This window comes from Dryobates pubescens, chromosome 2, assembly GCF_014839835.1.
Source record: "Dryobates pubescens isolate bDryPub1 chromosome 2, bDryPub1.pri, whole genome shotgun sequence".
Lineage (NCBI taxonomy): Eukaryota > Metazoa > Chordata > Aves > Piciformes > Picidae > Dryobates > Dryobates pubescens.
Genome location: NC_071613.1, coordinates 3698980 through 3726072, shown reverse-complemented (window position 1 = coordinate 3726072; position 27093 = coordinate 3698980). Strand labels below are relative to the sequence as shown.

General features: G+C 45.4%; 1 protein-coding gene across 2 annotated transcripts in view; it reads right to left on the bottom strand.

Annotated features, from left to right (window-relative positions):
* RPS6KC1 (ribosomal protein S6 kinase C1) overlaps nucleotides 1–27093 on the bottom strand; it is a 124213-nt gene that overhangs the window by 65869 nt on the left and 31251 nt on the right. For both annotated transcript variants that reach the window (XM_054169363.1, XM_009897507.2), the window contains 2 exons: nucleotides 25816–26178; nucleotides 164–282 (listed from right to left, as the gene is read on the bottom strand). In XM_054169363.1, the coding sequence (XP_054025338.1) occupies nucleotides 164–282; nucleotides 25816–26178 (482 nt within the window). The remainder of the gene's footprint in view (nucleotides 1–163; nucleotides 283–25815; nucleotides 26179–27093) is intronic.

Below are 27093 nucleotides of genomic sequence, written 5' to 3'. Positions count from 1 at the left end.
GGAAAGAATGGATACAGAGAAATACAATATCAAAAAACTCCTCAGACTCTTCCAAGAGAAATTTTAGGACAGTTTTGGAACAGCTACCTCAAATGTGCTTTGCTAAAAGACAGGACAATATAACTATACTCAATTCTGGTTCAGGAAAAAAATTAAAGCCTACCACAGAAACAGATGCATCTTCAGAAGATTTGTGGTAGAGACTGGAAATCTTCTCAGCACGCATAAGATATTCTTCAGTCTTCCTCTTTACAGCTTCTCGGCGAGTTGGACTCGATTCACCTCAATGGGAAAGAAGAAAGTGTGGTACTAAGTAATCAAAGCTCATGACTGCTCTGATTCTACCTTTTTTCATTTCCTTTGGGTTATTCATAACCAAACTTACAGATATGCAGCCTATAAAATGCAAGAACTGTGATCTCAGAGTTCTACAAAAATAACAATACAAAGTCTTACCTCATTTTTCTATAATCTGATATATGTTCCTATGGTAACACTAAGAACAAGGCTGGGCAGAGGTCTGGAGCACAAGCCCTAGGAGGAGAGGCTGAGGGGGCTGGGGTTGTTTAGCCTGGAGAAGAGGAGGCTCAGGGGAGACCTTACATGCTCTCTATAACTACCTGAAAGGAGGTTGTAGCCAGGTGGGGGTTGGTCTCTGCTTCCAGGCAACCAGCACCAGAACAAGAGGACACAGTCTCAAACTGTGCCAGGGGAAGTTCAGGCTTGAGATGAGGAGAAAGTTCTTCCCAGAATGACTAATTGGCCATTGGAATGTGCTGCCCAGGGAGGTGGTGGAGTCACCATCCCTGGTGCTGTTCCAAAAGGGATTGGATGTGGCACTTGAAGCCATGGTTCAGTTAGTCATGAGGTGTTGGGTGATAGGTTGGACTTGATGATCTTTGAGGTCTTTTCCAACCTTATTGATTCTATGAACTTAATCATTCCACAATTATTAACCAAAACAAATCACTGATCCAAATGTTGTACTCACACAAAATATGACACTTCCCTCAACAATGGAAGACACAATAAGACATTTACAACAAAACAATGAAGAAACTAGATTGATTCCTCACATTGATAAAACAGGCTTTCTTAAGTATAAAGGGAAGACAGCAGTGCTATCCATAGCCAGAAGATAACATGAAACATGCCAAGAACTCTTGTTCACAGCTACCTGCTCCTTGCCTGTTGGTTTGGGGTCACACAAGAATAAAGGAAGCAGCACTTGCTCCAACCACTTCACTTCCCAGATAGCTGGACTACCACTGTGTTACATCTAATTTACCCACACTCTTGCAGAAGGTGAGAATGCCACAATAACCACATCAGTTCTGCATTCACTCTAGAACTTAGGTCATGTTTAAGCATTCACAGCATTGTTACAACAGACTCAATCTATGATGACAACACCCAACCAGTCAACTGCCAAGCAAAAAGACTATGAGCCACAACTGATACAGCAGAGAATTAAGATTACTATGATAAAAACTAGTTAAGAGAGAATGTCTCAGGAGATGTCCGAACACAGCAGAGACTTCACTTGGCCCTGACAGTCTCTTCAAGCCCTACAAGAGGCCATCCAAAACTTGCAGAAACACAGCCTGGGCTGCGTCAAGCTTCGGCACTGACAGGTGCAAGCCAGCACCTCTCACAAACTGATGTTCCAAAAGGGCAAGGAACTGCAAGGATATCTGCCTAACAGTTACTCAACATGAAAGATAATGAAAGGAACATGAAAGAGAAGGAAAGGAACAGGAGAGGTAATAAATTAAACACACAAATACGCAAAACCCAACAGCAGATAACAAAGACAACAATGAAGACTACAACTCATAAGGCACTGATCAATGGGCTATGAAAGGAACCTCTGAAGGTAATCTTGAAGAAGTTTAACCAGAAAGCTGGTAACTGATTAAAGAAACAAAAAAGAAGACAAAAAATGATTGTGAGTTATCAAGAATGAGACTCATAAAAAAGAGCAAACTTCTTATGGAACACCTGAGGGAGAACTTACTGTGTAAATGCTGCATGCAATACACACTGAGGGTTTCCATGGAGGGGATGCTGCCAATGTGAAAGACATTATGAGATACTAAAGATAAGGAAAGGGAGGGGTCAAGACAGAGAAGAGGTCAAGCATAAAAAAATCAAGAGGTGGGAATTGCATGGGCCATTTGTGCTCATGCAGGCCCCTGGTCACTATGGCTTGCCTGGCTGAGCCCTGTATTTGGGTGCCTTACCTTCTGATGAAGCTCTGTTCCTCACTATTTTCTGCATTAGTATGCTCATTGTTCTCTGTGGATAAGATACACCAAACTTCATGCCATAGAAGTGGGCAAGTCAGATAAGAATGCCTGTGAGCTAGACCATGGAGCTCAGGGCTAGCCATCAGCAAGATGCAAACAGTGGGGCTTTCCCTGATCAGCAACAGTTCAAAAGAGGCTTGAGCTGTTCATGTTTTCTGGGGTTATGTAAGTGGCTGTCAAGGCAATATCCTTCTGCCTCTGTCAGGATGGTTGTGGACAACCATGTTCATACAGAGGCACATACACAAGAAAGTTGCACAAATTTTAGAATAGAATAGAACAGAATAGAACAGAACAGAATAAGACAGGACAGGACCAGACCAGGTTGGAAAATACCTTTGAGATCATCAAGTCCAACTTATCACCCAACACCATCTAATCAACTAAACCACGGCACCAAGTACCCCATCCAGTCTCCTCCTAAACACTTTCAGTGATGGTGACTCTACCACATCCCTGGGCAGCACATTCCAATGGACAATCACTCTTACTGGTAAGAACTTCTTTGTAACATCCAGCCTAAATCTCCCCTGGCACAGTTTGAGACTGTGTCCTCTTGTTCTGGTGCTGGGTGCCTGGGAGAAGAGACCAACCCCCACCTGGCTAAAACCTCCCTTCAGGGAGTTGGAGAGAGCTATAAGGTCACCCCTGAGCCTCCTCTTCTCCAGGCTAACCAACCCCTCTCTGCCTGGCTGCTCTCCAGGCACTCTGACCCCAGCCTGTAGCCCTGCTGGGGTTGTTGTGGCCAACATGTAGAACCTGGCACTTAGATGTGTTCAATCTCATGCCCTTGGCCTCTGCCCATCTGTCCAGCCTGTCAAGGTCCCTCTGGAGAGCTCTCCTGCCCTCTAACAGATCAACTCCTGCCCCCAGCTCGGTGTCATCTGCAAATTTACTGATGATGGACTCAATCTCCTCGTCCAGATCATGAATAAAGATATTGAACAGGCTGGGGCCCAGCACTGATCCCTGAGGGACACCACTAGTGTCCCCTGATAGAACCCATAGCAGCCATCTCTCTCCTTCAGCTCAGGGTAGGAGGAATCACTCTGATCGTTCAGTCACCCAGCTTTGGCTAGTTTTAACACCAGTTCCTTAACAAAGGAGAAGGAGCAGATTGTCTGATTGTTCAGGATTAAACCTTCACACTACCACAAGATTTCCCAAAACACTTCCTAGAAATGCAGAGAACAATGAAAGGCTAAGTATGAGGTTCTTCAGAAAGTTCATGTAGGTTCCTAAAGCTGCTGCTTTCCCCCCACCCCATGCAAGAGAAGATGAATTGCTGCTCTTGCTATAAACAATCACCAGAGTGTGAAGGCAGCACAGGCTCTTTGTTAGCATGGTCTACTACTGGTCATTTTCACCAAAAAAAAAATCTAATCACAAAATGTTGGAGATTGGAAGGGATCTCTAGAGATCATCTAGTCCAACCACCCTGTTGTAATGGGTTGGGGCAGGTCCCCTCCCCACCACAGGCAGAAATAACGACTCAGACAAACGGATTGCAAAAGTGATGAAAGTTTAAATAGAAAGCAGTGAATGTTACAGAAAACCCAAAGCGCAGTGACAAAGAAAGATCCCATCCCCACCTGAGGGTGCATCCAAAACCCCCAGGGCTCCTTCTTCCCCCTCCCTCTGCTGGGCTAGTCTCAGCTGGCCAGGCCTGAGACTGCCCATCCCCCTGTGGCCTTGGGCCCAATCAGGCCCATGGCCGGGAGATCTCTCCCCCAGTTACCAAGTCTCGGAGAGGGAAGGAAAGAGGAAGTGCCAGACCCCACCGCAAAATTTATAGTGGTGCAAGGGATTATGGTAGAAATACCTAACTTCCTGAGTCCACCCACTGGGATGGACTTCTGGACACAGGAAACACCCCTGTAGCAGAGGGCACCCAGCCCAAACTATGACACCTGTTAAAGCAGGGTTACCTAGAGCAGTTGCACTGGATCATATCCATGAGATTTTTGAAAAATCTCCAGAGCAGAAGCCTCCACAACCTCTCTGGGCAGTCTGTTCCAGTGCTCTGGCACCCTCAAAGTGAAGAAGTTTTACCCTATGGTGGAACTTGTTCTGTTTTAGTCTGTGTCCATTGCCCCTTGTTCTGTTACTGGGCACCAGTAAAAAGAGTCTGGCCCCATCCTCTTGATACCTACCCATTAGATACTGCTAAGCATTGATAAGATGCCCTCTCAGTCTTCTCCCAGCTAAACAGCCCCAGGTCTCAGCCTCTCTTCGTAAGAGAGATGCTCCAGTCTCCTAATCATCTTTGTAGCCCTCCACTGGACTTTCTCCAGCAGTTCTCAATCTTGAACTGGAAACAGCATCTCCAGATGCGACCTAATCATTAGGCTAATGTCTTAAAAAACATTCAGTTTTCATTCAGCATAAGGATAACTTTCAAAGACTGTTTTTATGAAATACATGAAGCTAATTTTAGTCTGAAGTGAAGTGAATTTTCTGCTATTCTCTTCACACACCATATACAATCCAACACCAACACAAGACTCACACGTAAGCACGAGGAATACAACCCCCTGAAACAAATTCAAGGGACTGCTAAAGACTACAGTGCATGACCAAAGGCAGAAGTTTTCAATTTATGATCTACAAAGCCCCTGTGGTCAACAGAGTAATTGCAGAGAGCTGGACTGTACTGAATGTTCTCTCTCTTCAAAATACTAAGAGGGGGTTTGTTTTACTGTCTCTAACCATTTTGGAGGCATTTGTGCAACTCCCAGAGAGCGCAATTGCTATGAAAATAATGGCCAGGAAAGAGGAACCAACAACTCATGGGGTTAAATCTGCATCTCTTAGTCAACAAGTGGGTACAGACCCTGATTATTGTCCCAACCTAGCCTGCACTACATCAATGGCTAGAAGTTGCTCCATATAAGCATAAATATCTAATAACTCCACCTTTCTCAATCAGTAACTAGTTACAGGCCAAACTGTGACCATGTTCACTTGGGTTTAGATACACTGCAGTCACACTGAGAGTGAATCCCATCTCCAAGGTGGAGTGGAGACAGTTCGGCAATGCTACTAGAGTCAGTGCTTGCACATACCTCTATCACTTCCCTAAGAGACTTCCTACCACTACAAACTACCTTAACACACAACACTGTGACACAGATTCCAAGAACAGGTAGAAGAAACTTACAATCTGCTTCAAGTTCTGCTGGAAGTGATCTGTTGTAAATCTTACTATGCACCTCACAAGTAGGAAAGAAAAGTGATTGTTACTTCCTTGGACAGAGACACAGAGTCCTGATCTGCAAAGAAAATTTGACTACACTTGGTTTAGAAAGGAGCTGGACTGTCAGAAGTGGAGTGCATTTCCCACATCCAATATCATGGCTATGTGCCAGTTTCTCTCACTCTAAAGACAAAGGGGATTTGTGCCAGGTTCAGCATCTCTAATACAAGCCTCCACTTGGTGGGACTCTCCTGGTGAAATTCCCCTGGAAAAGGCTGCCACTCTTATTTCCCTTTAGTACAAAAAAAAAAACCAGAAAGACTCAATTGTTTGATTTGGATTTATCAGAAGAGAATAGATCCACAGTGTTTCACTAGTGTGTGTGGCAGTTTCTTAAAACATGACTAACACTCCTGCTCTCATCACTACCCTTCAGCTTCCAGCACCACAAAGCTTTCTTGTAGTGATGCAATGGGGATTGCCCACATTCTCTTTGATACTCAGGGAAAACAAATCATTTGCACAGCCACAACAAACTCTTTACCCAGTTTCCTTCAAGCAGACTGCTACAAAACCGCTAAGGTAGTGTCTAAGGCTACAACAGAAGTCAAGCTTACTGCTTAATTGTGAGTTATGTGCATTTAGTTTGGCTGTTTATTGCCTTTTTTTCAATGCCTCAGTAATTTTACAGTAATTAATGCAAACAAACTAGGATGTCCCCTCAGAGCTGTCTTTGTTCTCCCTACTTTCACAAGACATTAATTTCTGTCTTCCTTCTACTTTTCCTTCCTGAGTAATTTGTTAAATAACATTTGCAAACTGCTCACTTGGTTGAATCTTCAGCCATAAAAGAGGGAGTGGATTCACAAACAACTTCTTGCATCTTGTTTGTGATTGAGATCATTAACAGTTCAGTCTCTGAATACCTTAACAGGTGGATGTTTGAGAGTCAGGTTGATAGAAGTGGCCTGGTTTGAGGCCAGGCAGATCCTCTCCTTGCCCCCGGAGAAGGGCAGAAGAATGACACTCATCACACAAGTGGATTGCAGAAGTGATGGAAAGTTTAAATGGAAAAGCAGGAAGTGTTTTACAGAAGCTACAAAGCATAGTGACAAGAGAGTCCCAAAGCATACAGAGTCCCTTACAGCTCACTGGAAGCCTCCAACACTTCCTTTCTCCCCACCTGAGGGTATACTCAACCCCCCCAGGGCTCTTTCTTCCCACTACTGCTAGGCTAGTCTCAGCTGGCCAGGTCTGAGACTGACTTCCCGGCCTTCTCCTCCTGGCATTAGGCACAGCCAGGACTAAGAGGCCTAGAGACACTCCCCCACCATTACCTGATAGGGAGCATCTCCCATGGGAGCAGAGAGGGAAGGAAGAGGAAGATAGAGACTTTGCAGATGGATTTATAGGGCACAGGATATTATGGGTATGAACAGGCTGTTTCCTGTGTCCACCTCCTGGGCTGGACCCTCTGGACACAGGAGGTGTAGCTTGTGCAGCAGCAACAGGAGGCACCCAGCCTGAACTGCCACAAGAAGCAAGATTTTGGCACTTCTGCTTTTTATTTTTAACACTAGTTTAACCATGAAAATGTACAAAGTTACATTGCAATACAAATTCCCACCTAAACAGCCAATATCTCACAGAAATCTGTAAAGAAATACAGGATATTAAATAAATAAATATATTCATAGAATCAGTAAGGTTGGAAGAGACCTCAGAGATCATTAAGTCCAACCTATCACCCAAGACCTCATGACTAACTAAACCATGGCACCTAGTACCACGTCCAATCCTTTTTTGAACACCTCCAGGGAGAGCAACTCCACCACCTCTCTGGGCAGCACATTCCAATGGCCAATTACTCTCTCAGTGAAGAACTTTCTCCTCACCTCCAGCCTAAACCTCCCCTGGCACAGCTTGAGACTGTGTCCTCTTGTTCTGGTGCTGGCTGCCTGGGAGAAGAGACCAACCCCCTCCGGGCCACAACCACCCTTCAGGGAGTTGTAGACAGCAAGAAGGTCTCCCCTGAGCCTCCTCTTCTCCATGCTAAGCAGCCCCAGCTCCCTCAGCCTCTCCTCACAGGGCTGTGCTTGAGGCCTCTCCACAGCCTCACTGCCCTTCTCTGGAGATGTTCAATGTTTATGCTCAATGAGAACTAACTAATTTACTCCTAGTTAAGAACTTTTGATTTAAACCTTGTGTGAGCATATTGAGCTCCTATTTCCATTCTGTGATCTCTAAAGAGGTATCTCTCTTTAATTATAATCTAAACTTGGAATGCATTTTCCTTCAAATGGCAGCAAACAGGAAATGCTTAAACTGTGTCAAAGCTTTGGATGAATCTTTGCAACTGCTCATAAAAGATCATCCTGCTTAAAATCATATTGATTTATTTTTTTTCCATTTATTTTCCTAGATACTAGAAGATTTACATCTCATCTGATCAGGATCAAAGCTTCTCCCCCCCTCCATCCCCCCCCTTCCTGATCACTGGGATTAAATCAGTAATGTCATTTTACACGTTTAAAAACTCCACTGCTAAAGGAAGATATAAAAGTGTAGCAAGGCTGATCATAGTATCAGTCAGGGTTGGAAGGGACCACAAGGATCATCTAGTTCCAACCCCCCTGCCATGGGCAGGGACACCTCACACTAGACCACGCTGGCCAGCCTGGGCCTAAACACCTCCAGGGATGGGGCCTCAACCACCTCCTTGGACAACCCAGTCCAGGGCTTCACCACTCTCATGGGGAAGAACTTCCTCCTCACCTCCAGCCTGAATCTCCCCACCTCCAGCTTCATTCCATTCCCCCTAGTCCTATCACTACCTGAGAGCCTGACAAGTCCCTCCTCAGCCTTCTTGTAGCCCCCTTCAGATACTGGAAGGCCACAATTAGGTCACCTCGGAGCCTTCTCTTCTCCAGACTGAACAGCCCCAACTCCTTCAGTCTGTCCTCATAGGAGAGGTGCTCCAGCCCTCTGATCATCCTCATAGCCCTGCTCTGGACACCTTCCAGCACCTCCAGATCCCTCTTGTAATAGGGGCTCCAGAACTGGAGGCAGTACTGCAGGTGGGGTCTCAGCAGAGCTGAGGAGAGAGGGAGAATCACCTCCCTTGACCTGCTGGCCACACTTCTCTTGCTGCAGCCCAGGATCTGATTGGCTTTCTGGGCTGCAAGTGCACACTGAGAGCTCCTGTTGAGCTTCTCCTGCCCCAGCACCCCCAAGTCTCTCTCCTCAGGGCTGCTTTCCAGCCAGTCCCTGCCCAGCCTGGATTTGTGCCTGGCATTGCCTCGACCCAGCTGCAGGACCCTGCCCTTGGTCTTGTTGAACCTCATGAGGTTGGCTTGTGCCCACCTCTCCAGCCTGTCAAGGTCCCTCTGGATGGCATCCCTTCCCTCCAGCCTGTCTGCTGCACCACACAGCTTGGTGTCATCATAGAGACCTTAGAATAAAAAAAAAACCCTCAAGATTCCCCATCCCTCTCCCTCTGCATTTGCTGCAGAGCAGCTGTGCCTCACAGATCCACATGAATGAAAATATTACGGCGAGAAACCACCCACTTAGTTTATTTTCCATATGACTTTCCTGTAATTATTTTGTAAACTGTTCACACAACAATATATAAAAACATCTGCAAAAACAGGTAATTAATGTGTCAAGCCAAACTAATGCATTTTTTATGGTGTCCATGCTTCGTCAACTGTAATTATAACTCTTTTTAAGCAAATGATGATGTGTTTGTTGCAATGTGCAAGTGGTTATTTTAGATGCTCTGTTTACTATTACTGCAAACAGAATATAAAAACTCCACAGCTACTTTGTTGCACATATAAGCCTTCATCTACACAAGCACAAGCAGGCTGCTCCCTCATTTTTCCAGAGGCTTTGCCTATTTCAAAGAAATAAAGATATCTTAACACGAAAAATTGGCTTTGGAGAGGCTGACCAGGCCACCCGCTGACCCAAGGAACAGTAGCCAGGGCATTAGGACAGCAGCCAAGGATTTCAAATTTGTTCCCTAATTTTTATTTCTAAGGACAGCTCAGCTCCAATATATTTACAAAGCCAGAGAGTCCTAGCAACATTCAAATGATCTTGAGGATTTCACAAAGGAGAACCACAAATATCAGAATGACCGTGTTGACTTGCTGGAAGGTGTCCAGAGAAGGGCAACAAAGTTGGTGAGGGCTTTGGAATACAAGCCCTGTGGGGAGAGACTGGGAGAGCTGGGGTTGCTTAGCCTGGAGAAGAGGAGGCTCAGGGGAGACCTTCTTGCTCTCTACAACTACCTGAAGGGAGGCTGTAGACAGGAGGGGGTTGGTCTCTCTAGCTGCTTCTCAACAAGCCCTTTCACAAACATCTAATCTACTGAAACAGCACTTGTGATTTCAAGGTGGTATAAAAAAACTGGGAAAGAGGGAGTACTTTCTATGGCTGCTTAGAAAGACCAACCCAAAACAGTCCTAGAACATCCTCACAGTCCAATAGCAGGAAACAGAGGTACTTTTTGGCTCCTTTGGAAGAAAGGAGACTCAGAGGATATCTTATTGCTGTCTACAAATACCTGAAGGGAGGTTGTAGCCAGGTGGGGGCTGGTCTCTTCTCCCAGGCAGCCAGCACCAGAACAAGAGGACACAGTCTCAAGCTGCACCAGGGGAAGTTTAGGCTGGAGGTTAGGAAGAAATTCTACACAGAGAGAGTGATTGCCCATTGGAATGTGCTGCCCAGGAGGTGGTGGAGTCACCATCACTGGAGAATAGAATAGAATAGAATAGAATAGAATAGAATAGAATAGAATAGACCAGACCAGGTTGGAAGAGACCTTCAAGATCATCACATCCAACCTATCACCCAACACCACCTAATCAACTAAACCATGGCACCAAGCACCCCATCCAGTCTCCTCCTGAACACCTCCACCACCCCCCCAGGCAGCCCATCATTGGAGGTGGTGGAGTCACCATCATTGGAGGTGTTCAGGAGGAGACTTAATGGGGTGCTTGGTGCCATGGCTAGTTGATTGGATGGTGTTAGATGATAGGTTGGACTTGCTGATCTCAAAGGTCTCTTCCAACCTGGTTTATTCTCTTCTATTCTGTCTGTGACTTCCCCATAGTCCACTGACTTGAATGAAAAATACAAAGCAGCAGCAATTCCACAGAGTAGGTAAACAGCAGTAAGAGCTGAGAAACCAGCAATATTTCTGTTTATCTTCTATTCAGAAGTCTTCTACTCACACCACAAAGCACCACACAAGCGCACATACCTCTGAGCTACATAAGTGTTGGAGTGTTAAATGTTCAGCTCACTTAACTGCTCATTCAGGCATCAAATCTTCTGTCATCCTACCACACAAGCAAATTACTTCTGTTGAGGAATTCATAGCAAAAAAGCTATTAAAAGGGAGTTACAGCAACTCAAATCTAAAAAATCTGGGCAGTAGCTGCCCAGGGAGGTGGCGGAGTCACCGTCCCTGGAGGTGTTCAAGGGGAGACTGGATGTGGCACTTGGTGCATGGTCTAGTCATGAGGTCTGTGGTGACAGGTTGGACTTGATGATCCTCGAGGTCTCTTCCAACCTTGGTGATTCTGTGATGAGAAGAAAAATAAATCTGTCCTCTTCTCCCAAATAACCTGAGGTACTACTAACACAACACGCCTCAGATGCATAAAAGTTGTCAGGAGCTGGCTCTGGTCCTTCTCCCCAGATTCAGGATGAAGAGATCTATGGAAGATGTGCATCTTACTGACTGGTAACAAAGACAGCTGTGGGCATCATTCGCCGCTAACACGTATATAGCACAGTCAGTAAATCACAGTCTAGAGCACCAGCACAGCCAGTAAATCACAGCCTCCAGCACCCACCTAGCAATTCAAAACATTTCTTGCTCCCTTTGTGTCTGACCACCCTCAAATCATGCCCTACCAGGCATTAAAGGGATTCCTCAGGAAAAGCCAATCTGTCAGGATTACATTGGTGCATTGCCTACCCAACTAGCTGCTTGACCGGGCTGGGGATATTTCCACAGCAAAGGTAAGGGTAAAAAGTTAGCATTAGCTGCCCCAACCCTCTGTAACCTCCATATTCTGAATCTTCCTGCTTTTCTTTCAGACTTGCTAAAAATACATGTGGGCTACTTTTATTTAAAGAAGATATCAGAAGAGATTTGCTTCAGGATGTAATGTGCTCATATAGAACAAGCTACAAGGAACTTGTGGGAGACTGCCTTGTGCTAACCCCAAACTCCATGTTCTTAACAATTTAAACAGTAAAACTTTCTCTAAATAGTGAAATCTTCAATGAAACATTTATAATTGCCAAATCTAACAGCTATAATACCATTTTTTATTTTTACAAGTTTCTTTATCTTCTTCACAGTCTTCCTGCACATATCACCCAGCTGGATTGCTGGATCTTTCAAAGAATTGCTCTCTATAAAAATGCAAGGGAGTAAGCCTTAAAAGATTTATTTCTTCTCACAATGAAAAGAGGTTTAGCAGCACCTTCCTTATTAGTGGGTAGCCCAGCTGTTATTTTTGCCTAATTGGTTCAAGAGGACCTCTGTTCTTCTTAGGGCAAACACTTCTTACATCATGTGAAGCGGACTCCTTTGTCCATATTAGCCAAACAAAAGCTCAGGCACACCGTAAGTGACAATGCAATTCATAATCCAGCACAGGTTTGTGACCACTTTGGACAGAGTTTTATAGCCCCCAAAAAAATTTTATTTCAGGAAAGGGAAGAGCTTCTGATTTTGGAACAAGTCTCCACCAACTTTCACAGAAGAGTGGGTAATCTTTAATTGTCAATTACTTAAGTGAAACCTGGCAGGTGCTGGGGTAGATGGACACTTCAGCATCAAGGGAAGATGCTAGAGATTTTAACAGCAGGTAGCAGCTTGGCATTGTGAAATAAGCCTGCTAGCTCATCATCTCTAGTATACTACATACTATATTACATTAAAATGAAGAGTTCTTTGGAGATGGTGGAAAAAGACCTGTAAATATTAAAAAATAAGATCAAAGACAGACCAACTATGGTAAGAGAGCTCTAAGTGATCTTTTTGTCCACCCTTTTTGCTTAATATTGAGAGTCAACAATCGTGCACCACGTTTATCAGAACCATTCCTTCTTGCTTTTTCAAGCTTCAGGACAGTACTGTATTCTAAAAACCAAGGAAGAAAAAGCCACATAAAGGTTAAACCTCAGGCTGGAAGGTGTCCAGAGAAGGGCCAGGAGGATGAGCAGAGGGCTGGAGCACCTCTCCTATGAGGACAGACTGAAGGAGTTGGGGCTGTTCAGTCTGGAGAAGAGAAGGCTCTGAGGTGACCTCATTGTGGCCTTCCAGTATCTGAAGGGGGCCTACAAGAAGGCTGGGGAGGGACTTGTCAGGATCTCAGGTAGTGACAGGACTAGGGGGAATGGAATGAAGCTGGAGGTGGGGAGATTCAGGCTGGAGGTGAGGAGGAAGTTCTTCCCCATGAGAGTGGTGAAGCCCTGGACTGGGTTGTCCAGGGAGGTGGTTGAGGCCCCGTCCCTGGAGGTGTTTAAGCCCAGGCTGGATGAGGCTCTGGCCAGGCTGATCTAGTGTGGGGTGTCCCTGCCCATGGCAGGGGGGTTGGGACTAGATGATCCTTGTGGTCCCTTCCAACCCTGACTGATACTATGCTGAAGCACAAATGCTTCAACTTTCAAATGCTTGCAACTTTCTAGGGTACTCATAACTATTATATACATACTCTGGTTCTCCACATAATATGAGGTCTTGGGTGACAGGTTGGACTTGATGATCTTTGAGGTCTTTTTCAACCTTACTGATTTTATGTTTCATACATCACAGTATCACTAAGGTTGGAAGAGACCTCAAAGATCATCCAGTCCAACCTGTCACCACAGACCTCATGACTAGACCATGGCACCAAGTGCCACATCCAATCCCCTTCATTGCAGGTTGCCTGAGGTACTTAGAGATCTGCACTTCTTGTGAAGTTACAAATTCTGCACCTTGTATAAAATCTGAGAAATTGCAATATGTACCAAGGTTACATAGAAGATTACACAGAAGAATGGCATGGGTGAATTGTGTCTGATCACAAGCCCTATGAGGAGAAGCTGAGGGAGCTGGGGTTGCTTAGCCTGGAGAGGAGGAGACTCAGGGGTGACCTTATTGCTCTTCTACAACTACCTGAAAGGAGGTTGTAGACAGGCAGAGGTTGCTCTCTTCTCCCAGGCAACCAGAAAAGAGAACACAGTCTCAGGCTGTGCCAGGGGAGGTTTAGGCTGGATGTTAGGAAGTTCTACACAGACAGAGTGATTGCCCATTGGAATGGGCTGCCTGGGGATGTGGTGGAGTCACCATCACTGGAGGTGTTCAGGAAGAGACTTGATAGGGTGCTTGGTGCCATGGTTTAGTTGTTTAGGTGGGTTGGATTAGTTGATAGGTTGGCCGCAATGATCTGGAAGGTCTCCTCCAAGCTGGTTTATTCTATTCTACTATATTCTATTCTATCTGCTTAAATGTATGTGAGTGTTTAAACAGTCCTTGATTGACCAGTAAAGGAGTCAGTAACAGTCAAAACCATAAGAAACGTAACTTTTACAGAAACACTAATCAATAAACATCTGTTTATAGAGAAACTCTAATGTGACTACCCAGAGAAAACAAAATGGTCATGTAGCACTCACTATTTCAGGGAGGAAATGCCAATGGCATCCTGGCCTGCATTAGGAATAGTGTGGCCAGCAGGAGCAGGGAAGTCATTCTGCCCCTGTACTCAGCACTGGTTAGGCCACACCTTGAGTCCTGTGTCCAGTTCTGGGCCCCTCAGTTTAAGAAGGACATCGAGACACTTGAGCACATCCAGAGAAGGGCAACAAGGCTGGGGAGAGGCCTTGAACACAGCCTTGTGAGGAGAGGCTGAGGGAGCTGGGGTTGTTTAGCCTGGAGAAGAGGAGGCTCAGGGGAGACCTTATTGCTCTCTACAACTACTTGAAGGGAGGTTGTAGCCAGGTGGGGGTTGGTCTCTTCTCCCAGACAACCAGCACCAGGGCAAGAGGACACAGTCTCAAGCTGTGCCAGAAGTTTAGGCTCGAGCTGAGTAGAAAGCCCTTTCCAGAAAGAGTGATTGTCCATTGGAATGTGCTGCCCAGGGAGGTGGTGGAGTCACCATCCCTGGAGGTGTTCAAAAAGGGATTGGATATGGCACTTGGTGCCATGGCTTAGTAATCATGAGGTCTTGGGTGACAGGTTGAACTTGATGATCTTTGAGGTCTTTTCCAATCTCATTGATTCTGTGATAACTTCTCATCCATCTGCTAAAACTTGTAGTCTTCAACTGCAAAGTATTTTACCAAAGTAAGACTTCACAATTTGAGAAATATTCTTGAAAACTTTCCTATAAAAATACCTAAGAATAAGAGGAGGGAGGAAAAACCCCAACCCTATGAGCACTGCAAGACAAAAGCACAAGCAGAGACCCTAGCACAGATGAGGAAACAAAATGGTGACAGCGACAGCAGATTCTGCAACACAAGCGTCACAGGAAGAGGAAGAGAGTCGCAGCAAGGAAAGAGGTTATGCAGGCCACCACCACAGAAAAGCAGGAGATCTTCCAAGTTCTCTGCCCCTTTCCATCTTTACTAAAAGGACAAGTCCAAATTAGAATTACAATTAGAATAGAATTAACCAGGTTGGAAAAGACCCTCGAGATCATCAAATCCAACCTATCACCCAACACCATCTAATCAACTAAACCATGGCACCAAGTGCCTCATCCAGGCTCTTCCTAAACACCTCCAGTGATGGTGACTCCACCACCTCCCTGGGCAGCACATTCCCATGGCCAATCTCTCTTTCTGGGAAGAACTTATTCGTAACATCCAGCCTAAACCTCCTCTGGTGCAGCTTGAGACTGCATCCTCTTGTTCTGGTGCTGGGTGCCTGGGAAAAGAGACCAACCCCAAATATTCCTTGTTTCAGACCAAAAGGAACCAAGACATAGACACCTATCCCTTCAAGAAAGAAAAAGTTGCTGCAGTTTGAGGCACAAAGTATCACAGAAAAATAAAGCAAGGGTGGGGGGAAGAGAGAAAGAAGAAAAGACTCATGAAAAACTAATTACAAGATACATTAATCCTCATGGTCAAATAGTACTCATATCTATGTGTCAAATATCATTTGTATGTGCTTTTCTATATTACTATGGGAAATTGTATCTTTCCATGAGCAACCACTAAAATGTCTAAAACAGAAGAGCCAGTGTCAGGCCCTGTAGAGATCAAACCTACACTAGCCCTTCTAGGCAGCTCTGAAGCTATAGAGGATATTTTAAGATACCAGAAGGGAAAAGAGGGAAAGAGAACAGGAAAAGAGAACAGGAGGATGTTAAAAGAGAAAAGCTGTATATGCAAGAATTGCTGCAAGGGGGGAAACAGGAGCCCTGGTTACCATGCAGCATCATGCCCTTAAACGTATCTGTGCAGTAGTTCTATTCCAGCTAGTGATTTCCCTCAACTCACCTACACTGCCTGAGGCATTTCATTCTGCACCCAGAGACTTCCCTTTTCCCACCCAAGGACAGAAGCTGCCCTGTAACCTAGATCAGTCTGGTCTGTCTACACTGTATGCTGGAAGAAGTGTGGCAACCCTACTAGGCCTTCTGATGGGAGGTAGAAACCCCACATAGCAACACTCAAAAAAAAGGATTAATGCACTTCACTGCAGGTAAGTGCTGGCTAACAACAGCTGAGATAAAAGGCTGTGCAGACAGGGAAAGAGGTCTGTCAAAAAGGCTGAGCACAAGCAGCAACCTGGAAAGAAGCTGTTATGAAGACAGACTCAAAAATCTTGGAAAGGTCAGTTCAACACCAAGAAGTGGGAAGAAAGAATAGAATTTTTTTTTTAAGGCCCACTTCACCTTATCTATTCCTTAACAGCCACATGCTAAGCAAACATATTCTGTCTGCAACACATCCTAACACTGACTTACAGGGATTGCCACAATGCACATCTACATGGATTGTAAGGCTTTAATCTGTGCAGCAGCTACTAAACTTCAGATCTTCTCAACCTCCTAGTGCAGAAAAGTCTTGCAGTTTAAGTAGAACTTTGCCTTGAGTGTTCCTTTCACATAGCTGAATCGGGCTCTATCGATATATTAACCAGCTTCACCATATTTTACTGGCAGATGCTGTATTTTACTGCTTTGCCATGATGAAGTGTCTAAATCCAGTACTTCTGCATATGGAATGACATCACTCAGGGCAATCCATCCAGCATCTACTGCACAGTGATGGATCCTATAGCACTAATCTACTCAGAAGCTCTACGTGGTCTGCAACAGGCTTGAAAGTCAGGACGTTTCAGTTATGAAGAGCTCACAGCCCATATCACCATGGGTTCCAGCATCACTGGCAGCACAGTGGGATTAGATTATTTGTTTTTAAGCAGCCCACAGTATTTCTAAGATCCCTTCTTAATCTAGCTGCTTGTCAACACCAAGCCCTTTCACAAACATCTGACCTTCTAAAACAGCACTTGTGATGTCAAGGTGGTATAAAAAAACTAGGGGAGAGGGAGTACTTTGAGTGGTTGCTTAGAAAGACCAACCCAAAACAGTCCTAGAACATCCTCACAGAGATAGGAAACAGAGAGAGTTTTTGGCTCCTTTGGAAGAAAGGAGGCTCAGAGGAGACCTTACTGCTGTCTACAACTACCTGAAGGGAGGTTGTAGCCAGGTGGGGGTTGGTCTCTTCTCCCAGGCAACCAGAAACAGAACAAGAGGACACAGTCTCAAGCTGCACCAGGGGAGGTTTAGGCTGGATGCTAGGAAGAAGTTCTTCACTGAAAGAGTGATTTGCCATTGGAATGGCACCTCCACCCAGGGAGGTGGTGGAGTCACCATCACTGGAGGTGTTTAGGAAGAGACTGGATGGGGTACTTGGTGCCATGGTTTAGTTGACTAGATGGTGTTGGGTGATAGGTTGGACTTGATGATCTCAAAGGTCTTGTCCAACCTGGTTAATTCTGTTCTATTCTAAACCAAGTCAGGTAGCTTTTGTCTTGAGTGGTTCCAGCCTCAGCAGAAGCATAAAGCTACACAGCAGATAAGGTGAGTGATGATATACCATCAGAGGTTTGAGATCAGGTCAGAAAGGATTACACTTTCATCAGTCATCTGTCATTGACCTCCCCTGTGAGGCCCAACACAACTCTAAGGGTTTCCCTGCAGACAGCAGCTCACACCCTGATGCATTTCCGAACACACAGTGTTGCTCCAATCAGGCACAGCTGCTGTGGAGCTCAGAAACTGCCTAAGAGATTGTTATTGTCAATGAGGGATCCAATGGGATGGCATTCAGCAAGTCCAAGTGCTGGGTGCTGCACTTTGGCCACAACAACCCCATGCAGAGCTACAGGCTGGGGTCGGAGTGGCTGGAGAGCTGCTAAACAGAGAGGGACCTGGGGGTGCTGATTGACAGCTGCCTAAACATGAGCCAGCAGTGTGCCCAGGTGGCCAAGAGGGCCAATGGCATCCTGGCCTGCATTAGGAATAGTGTGGCCAGCAGGAGCAGGGAAGTCATTGTGCCCCTGTACTCTGCATTGGTTAGGCTGCATCTTGAGTCCTGTGTCCAGTTCTGGGCTCCTCAGTTTAAGAAGGACATTGAGACACTCAAACGTGTCCAGAGAAAGGCAACAAGGCTGAGGAGAGGCCTTGAGCACAGCCCTGTGAGGAGAGGCTGAGGGAGCTGGGGTTGCTTAGCCTGGAGGAGGATCAGGGGTGACCTCATTGCTCTCTACAACTACCCGAAAGGTGGTTGTAGCCAGGAAGGGGTTGGTCTCTTCTCCCAGGCAACCAGCACCAGAACAAGGGGACACAGTCTCAAGCTGCACCAAGGCAGGTTTAGGATCAAGGTGAGGAGAAAGCTCTTCACAGAGAGAGTAATTGGCCACTGGAATGTGCTGCCCAGGGAGGTGGTGGAGTCACCATCCCTGGAGGTGCTCAAGAGGGGATTGGACATGGCACTTGGTGCCATGGTTTAGTCATGAGGTCTGTGGTGACAGGTTGGACTCAATTATCTTTGAGGTCTCTTCCAACCTTGGTGATACTGTGATACTGTGAGGACTATTCAGAAGATTTAAGTGAAAGGAGTTTAAAATAGCCACTGTGTTGCAACATAAGTTGTCTTCACAAGTGCCATTCAAAACACAAAAAATGGTGCTTTTCACTCTGGAAGCCAGAAAGGAGCTAGTGGAACAACCATGGCTGTTCCCCTTTTCCTAAGGTACTGTCTTCTTGGCATTCCCTCATGCACACTCCTGTTTGCATCCCTGGCTCCATCACAACTTCAAATCATAGCCCATCATTATCCCAGCAATTAGACACAAGTTGGTTTGTTTTCAGTATTTCCACAAATATCATCTAGTTGTCCAAAGTATTCCCAGCATTTCATTGTATATGCATTGCTGGGTCAAAAGTCAAAGGCGTTTTAGCAAGGTTCCAGTCATTTGCGTAATTTTTCCTTCCTCCCAGCTCTGTTTATTGGACAAACACTCAAATAGCAGAGAGCAGTGCAAACCTGACATTCACAGCCTGCTTTCAAAGACACCAGCAGGCTTATCTAGAAGTTGTGGATACTAAACAAAGCACAGATCCCTGGAAAACAGCTTGTGGGTGCCGTGACTTTAAGAAGCATCGTGCTTCGTGCGACAAGGTGCACGCTGCTGAGTCAAAGCAGTCCCCTAAACCAAATAAATATTCATTGTGCCCAGCCACAGCTGCTACACATGGGAAAATAAACACCCCAAACCTGACAGAGTAAATGGATCATGTCCCTTCAAGATGTTAACGTGTAACATGGAGCCTTGTGTGTAGCAGACCAGCAATGAACATATTTGTTTTCTAATCTGCATGGAACAGATCCTGTACTTTTCTACATGAATTAGGCTCACCACATTTGTCAAGCCTTCCTGTTTCATCATGTACTTGAAGTTACTGAAACCCAGCAACAAGCAATGGTGCTAACTGTGTTTATCACACAGCTCTGACTGCTCAGATCTGTAACGGATATGCCTTGAGAACAGTTTGAGTTTGAAAAAGTGGAGCAGTTAATACAAACAAGCTCCCTCCTTTATGACAAAAAAAACAAACCTCCATGATTTCACCATTCTGATACACTTTTTCCTAATATAAACTCTGTCCTGTGCCCAAGTCAGGGAAAGCACTGCTTCACATAAAACACAGTGAACTTCCAGCCTAGAAGTTGGTGGCTTGCTATTGATAAGTGCAATTTTTCCTTCGCTGGGCTGAAGCAATGCATTGACTTCCAAGTGCTCTGATAGGAATAGAATAGAATAGAATAGAATAGACCAGACCAGACCAGACCAGACCAGGTTGGAAAAGACTTTTGAGATCATCGAGTCCAACCTATCACCCAACACCATCTAATCAACTAAACCACGGTACCAAGCACCCCATCCAGTCTCTTCCTAAACACCTCCACTGATGGTGAATCCACCACCTCCCTGGGCAGCACATTCCAATGGCCAGTCTCTCTCTCTGGGAAGAACTTATTCCTAACATCCAGCCTAAACCTCCCCTGGTGCAGCCTGAGACTGTGTCCTCTTGTTCTGGTGCTGCTTGCCTGGGAGAAGAGACCAACCCCCACCTGGCTACAACCTCCCTTCAGGGAGTTGTAGACAGCAAGAAGGTCTCCCCCGAGCCTCCTCTTCTCCAGGCTAAACAACTCCAGTTCCCTCAGCCTCTCCTCATAGGGCTGTGCTCCAAACCCCTCACCAACTAACTATGACTGTGAGCCAAAGTTTCTGTCAGTTACCATACTCAATATGCTTAAACCTTCCAGAATGTAAATCTTTAAGCTGCTGGAGGATTGATTAACCATCCTATACAACTGCTACAGACCTGCCTTCCAAAAGCTCCAAAATCCTGCACACAACACCACCCAGAAAACACAAGGGGGGCAACAAAATCAGTACATATTCAGAGGAAAAAGGAAATTATGGCAGCTATTCCCTCTCACCACATGCAAGAAAGCTCTGGAACAAGTGAAATAGGGAGATACAATAGGTACAGGTAGTCCACTGGCCATCCAAAGGCTCTACTGCCAGTCCAAGTATTTATTGTCCTTCCCACTGCCACAGAGATTTAAGATTAAATGCATGTGCAGAGCACAAACAGACCCAAGATCTATAAAGAGCAGATGCCCAGAACCTAAGGTAAACAACATCCTTTTGGAGCACAGTTGGCAGTCACTGCCCAAGTGACACGCTCTTAGGCCTTCTGGCAAGACTTTCAATAGGATATGAGAAGACTTAGCACTAGAACTCTGCAAGAGACTAGCAGAGGAAAATACATATGCACCTTGCATAGCATAAGTAACACCACTATACACAGATGAAAGTCAGGCTGGACATTTCTTTGCTCTAAGTATATGCAACACCTGCCTCATCCAGTATTAGTGGCATCAGGTCAGAGCTGAAAAGTCCTCAGAAGTGTAACAGATGCTTTGCCTGCCTTTATGGAAGCCAGTGACTTCAAATTAATGACAGAAGTCTACAAACTTGCAGTAATAAGCTTATTCATACACAATTTTGATGAGGCAGCCTTAAGTAGTAAGTAGATCTTATATCAAGCCTAAAGGAGTGGCTGGCAATAGAGACACCGTTATCTTCCAGATACAAGTCAGAGGCATCACCTTTCCCAGGTCATTTTGAGAGGAGTTTCAAACACAGAGGCTAGCTGATGGTTCTGCTTCCCCCCCCAGCACATTGGTCACACTTCCCGAGTACAATTTTCAGCTGTCAATTTCTATTTCCTTGGTGCCACCCCGTGGCAAAAACGTGTATTACCATTGCACATGCAAAAGCCTCTCCCAGTCGGTTCTAGGGGTCACAGCGTCTGCAACGGCTGTGCACTGAAAGGCAATGCCACTTTATATGTGTGTAAGTATAAGTGAACACCCTGCTTCACTTCCATTCTTTAGATAAAATAGGCTGAGAATAATCAATGGCAGAAAATGGAGCAGAGAGGTCATTCTGCCCTGTACTCAGCACTGGTTAGGCCATACCTTGAATCCTGTGTTCAGTTCTGGGCCCCTCAGGTTAGGAAAGATGTTGAGTTGCTGGAAGGCGTCCAGAGAAGGGCAACAAAGCTGGGGAGGGGTTTGGAGCACAGCCCTGTGAGGAGAGGCTGAGGGAGCTGGGGTTGCTTAGCCTGGAGAAGAGGAGGCTCAGGGGAGACCTTCTTGCTGTCTACAACTCCCTGAAGGGAGGTTGTAGCCAGGTGGGGGTTGGTCTCTTCTCCCGGGCAGCCAGCACCAGAACAAGAGGACAGAGTCTCAAGCTGTGCCAGGGGAGGTTTAGGCTGGATGTTAGGAAGAAATTCTTCATAGAAAGAGAGATTTGCCATTGGAATGTGCTGCCCAGGGAGGTGGTGGAGTCACCATCACTGGAGGTGTTTAGGAAGAGCCTGGATGAGGCACTTGGTGCCATGGTTTAGTTGATTAGATGGTGTTGGGTGATAGCTTGGACTTGATCTCTGAGGTCTTTTCCAACTTGGTTAATTCTATTCTATTCTAAAACCAGAGCTATTTTGTAACAATTGCACCACCCTTAACTTTGAAAGAAGCAGATTCTTCTGCATGTGAAAGCAGAGGTTATTTGAATAGCTGAACTGATTAGGGGCATTTTTTCATTGCAATATACAGCAAATATTCACATATCAATGCTAAATAGACCACATTTGCAATGTAACTAGTTTTAAAAGTGTGATACACATGGGGGTTTGTTGGTTTGTTGGGTTTTGGTGGGGTTTTTTTAACTCTCCTTATAGACCCTGAGAAGGCATATATATTTAGGAAGCATTTGAATCAGCCCTGTCATTATAAAGAGAGTATCAGAGTCTCACTGTCACCTTGCAGAAGGTCTGAAAAGAAGAGCAAATGCAGTGAGCTAGATCTACCCAAATCCAGTGTAAGAGCACAGCTGGGCTTGAATATTCATTTGCTTTCCATCTTCAGAGCCATTCAGGGTAAAAAGAGAAAGGATAAAGAAGAGCTGACCACTAGGACCCAGCCTGTGTACATTTATGTTCTCAAGGAATAAGATGCCAGTTAAAGCAACTCATTCCCATTATTCCCTCTCCTGTGCTATACAGATGTAATGCTAGGGACTGCAAAGGAAGTTGCTGGTGCTAGCTCTCCTCCTCCACCAGGAATGCCTGCACTCAGAGGTACCATTCACTATAAATTTATTACCAACCTCCACTGTAGTGAGTGGCATCGGGAAAACATGGCAGAATACCACACTGTTTTCACAGAATCACCAAGGTTGGAAGAGACCTCAAAGATCATCAAGTCCAACCTGTCACCACAGACCTCATGACTAAACCATGGCACCAAGTGCCACATCCAAAACCCTCTTGAACACCTCCAGGGATGGGGACTCCACCACCTCCCTGGGCAGAGCATTCCAATGGCTAACAACTCTCTCTGTGAAGAACTTACTCCTCACCTCAAGCCTAAACCTGCCCTGGTGCAGCTTGAGACTGTGTCCTCTTGTTCTGGTGCTGGTTGTCTGGGAGAAGAGACCACCCCCCTCCTGGTTACAACCTCCCTTCAGGGAGTTGTAGACAGCAAGGAGGTCTCCCCTGAGCCTCCTCTTCTCCAGGCTAAGCAACCCCAGCTCCCTCAGCCTCTCCTCACAGGGCTGTGCTCAAGGCCTCTCCCCAGCCTTGTTGCCCTTCTCTGGACACGTTTAAGTGTCTCAATGTCCTTCTTAAATTGAGGGGCCCAGAACTGGACACAGGACTCAAGGTGTGGCCTAACCAATGCAGAGTACAGGGCACAATGACTTCCCTGCGCCTGCTGGCCACACTATTCCTGATGCAGGCCAAGATGCCATTGGCCTTCTTGGCCACCTGGGCAAACTGCTGGCTCATGTTTAGGCAGCTGTCAATCAGCACCCCCAGGTCCCTTTCTGCCTGGCTGCTCTCAGCCACTCTGACCCCAGCCTGTAGCTCTGCATGGGGTTGCCATGGCCAAAGTGCAGCACCTGGCACTTGGACTTGTTGAATGCCATCCCATTGGCCTCTGCCCATCTGTCCAGTCGGTCGAGGTCCCTCTGCAGAGCCCTTCTGCCCCTTTTTTCTAAGACTCCTTGAATATTTTTCCTGTTAACAACAGACATATATTAATACACCAAAGGGTTTTGTAAAGAATATAAACAAGCAAAAAAATTCAAATCCTGTTCTCTTCCAGCAGTGCAGGGATACACATTTGTCTGCATCCTTTTAGCTAGAAAAGGAGAACCTCCACTGTACTGAGTGGCATCAGGGAAAACAGGGCCAAATACCACACTGTTTTATAAGACTCCTTGAATATTTTTCCTAGCCTGAAAAGCATGGATACCAGTGGCAAGAGAAAAGGAATAGCAGTCACCTGAGATAGCAGGATGAGTAGCTAGTTAAAAGCTGAGAAGAAAAGTCCCTGGAGGAAATGCCAGCAAATATAAGTAAAGCTTCAACCTACTCCAGTTTAACAAGTGAATGAGTCACCTACGAGACACACAAGTAAAGCCTTTCACAACTTCAAGGTAAACATATTATCATAAAGATTACCATGGGCTCAAAGCCAATGTGTTCAACCCTTGACACAACTCAAGTATGCATGCATAGTTAACAACAGCTCAACTGATGTGCTCAGGCCTTAAATAGTTTGAAACAGCTTCAAAAAGACAGAGCTTTTTAAAGCTGAAACTTGAAATATCAGTTTAAAACTGCATCATAGTAGCCTTGCCTCATGGTAAAAAGGGAGAAGCAGTTATGACAGAACAGGATGTGCTTCAAAAGACCATAACTGAATGGCACACAGGTCTACGAAGGGGTGTATTAGCAAAGAAGGAACAGCTAGGCTCTCCAATAGAAAACCTGCCAGCACATTCAACACCAGGAATGAGAAATCTTTTGACAACATAGGCAAGGAAAGATAGGATGCTATTGAAAAGCCACAAACAAGCAGCACAGCTGTAATCCTACTGACCACTGAAGCTTGGAAAGAAAGGGGTGGATTTACTCGTGGCAAAAAGTGTAAGACATTTCAAGCAAAGGCTATGCACGTATCCTGGCCCACACCTCTAGCTTTCATCAGCAACCTATTCCACTGTTCTTTTCCAGGCTCTGTTAGAGCAGCTCAGCAGGTAACTTTCATTCCTGGAACTGTTCAGAGGGTGTGGAACACTGCTGTGCATCACACTGAGTTCCAGCACAGGCTTCTGATTATGTGTGCTGTGGTACACTAGCATTTATTCAGGGCAGCATAACGTATCCATGCTGTATATCATCAAACAAAGCCACAATTTTAATCTTACTCATTTGATCTGGGTGGGACAGCAGCATAATACACAAAACCCTGAATTTACTTCAGGAAAGAAAAACAACCTTTTCCTGTGCTTTATAGTTTTAAGCCACTGTTGGACAAAAAGCAAACACACGAGGTTATCACTCTAGATTCTCAAGGGCTAGAGATGGAAGGGGGGAAAACTCCTCCCTGACTGACAAGGTGCAAGGAGACTTCACAGAAACTTGGATGTAGTTACACCTGGGCAGTTAGCAACAGCTTTTGCAGACATATAGTATCATAGTATCAGTCAGGGTTGGAAGGGACCACAAGGATCATCTAGTTCCACCCCCCCTGATATTAATATATTAATACACCAAAGTGTTTTGAAAAGAAGATAAACAAACAAAATCCTGTTCTCTCCTAGCAGTGCCATCTTTTAGCTAGGAAAGGAGAACAATTCAGTGGAAGAAGCAAGAGGCTGAGAGCCAAGAAGAGTTCTAATCCTGTTGTGATTGGGAAGTTAACCTGAGTCTGCCTCTCCCCATGCGTAAAATGGGGATAATTAATCCTCACTTAACCATGTAAATTAAATAATGTTTCAACAGTGCTGCAAGTGCCACATATTAATTAATGACTAAGTAATAAAAAGGAAAGAGGCAAAAGTGAAGCACTTTGCTACTTACCTGTGAGTCTAAGGTTGTGCTGCAATTTTAAAAGAGGAGATACTTGGCACTTGGAAGATGAGACCTTAAATGATCACTCAGTCTTAAAGATTTCTCCCTCTCATACCAACAGCAGCTGTCAAGCACATGAAAGCCAGTCACAGCTCACTCTGCATTTCCTATCACCTCTTTGCAATCCAGTGAGCTTGTGTTAACTAAGGAAACACCATAAACAAGTACACATCACTACAGGTAAGGCAAAACATAATGGGAAGATCCATACCTTGAACACCTTCCAGAAGCAGATCAACCCCCTTTCCATAAAAGCTGAGGGCAGCCTCATAATCTTCTTCCTCTTCCTTCTTTAAGGCCAGCTTTATCAACTCGCCTGCCTTCTCCAAATAATCTTGTTTGCCAGTCTTGAGTTTTAAGCTTCCAGTAAACAAACCATGGCTCTCCCTCTCTCCTTCAGGTTTGATCCACTCTTGCTCAGGTGTCAGTGTGCTTGGTACCGCAGGTTCAGAAGTAAGGCAAAGACCAACAGCTTTACTGGGAGAACTTTGGTTGGATGCCATTCCATCATCTAACTCGGCAAGAGAGTCTACATCAACTGTCAGAGAGATCAGGTCACTGTCACTGGAGAAGCCTGAAAGCAGAGTCAGAAAGATATCTTTTACTCTAGATTTCTCACATACCTTAGGAATCTCCAAAGTTCTTGACCCCTTCCCAAAGATTTTAACTTCCTTCTCACTTCCACAGCTTTCTGAGACTCTGTGCACAGAAATTCCCTGCATGCAAAGCTGTCTTACAAAGTATTTTTTGGTACCTACAGAAACGTATTTTTTAACATCAGCTACAAACTCTGCAGAGCCACTGGCCTTCATTTTAACACTGGGGATGAAGATACCAACTCAGCTTAAACTTTCAAAGTCTGTTCATCTTTAGGCTCCAGGAAATTATAAAGCTAACCCTTTCTGTATGAAGGCTATAAGAAAAGTCAACCAGCAGGAACCAAATTACTGTTGCAAGAAATACCAACACACAGGTTAAAATCAGTAACATGAAGTGTCCCCAAAGCAGTACACAAGGGGTTTGAATTAACTCAGAGTTAGAATAGCATAAACCAGGTTGGAAGAGACCTTCAAGATCATCGCATCCAACCCACCAACCAATCCAGCCCACCTAAACAACTAAACCACGGCACCAAGCACCCTATCAAGTCTCCTCCTGAACGCCTCCAATGATGGCAACTCCACCACCTCCCTGGGCAGCCCATTCCAATGGGCAATCACTCTCTCTGTATAGAACTTCTTCCTAACATCCAACCTAAACCTCCCCTGGCACAGCCTGAGACTGTGTTCTCTTGTTCTGGTACTGGCTGCCTAGGAGAAGAGACCAACATCCTCCTGTCTACAACCTCCCTTCAGGTAGTTGTAGAGAGCAATAAGGTCACCCCTGAGTCTCCTCCTCTCCTGGCTAAGCAACCCCAGCTCCCTCAGCCTCTCCTCACAGGGCTGTGCTCCAAACGCCTCCTCAGCTTTGTTGCCCTTCTCTGGACACC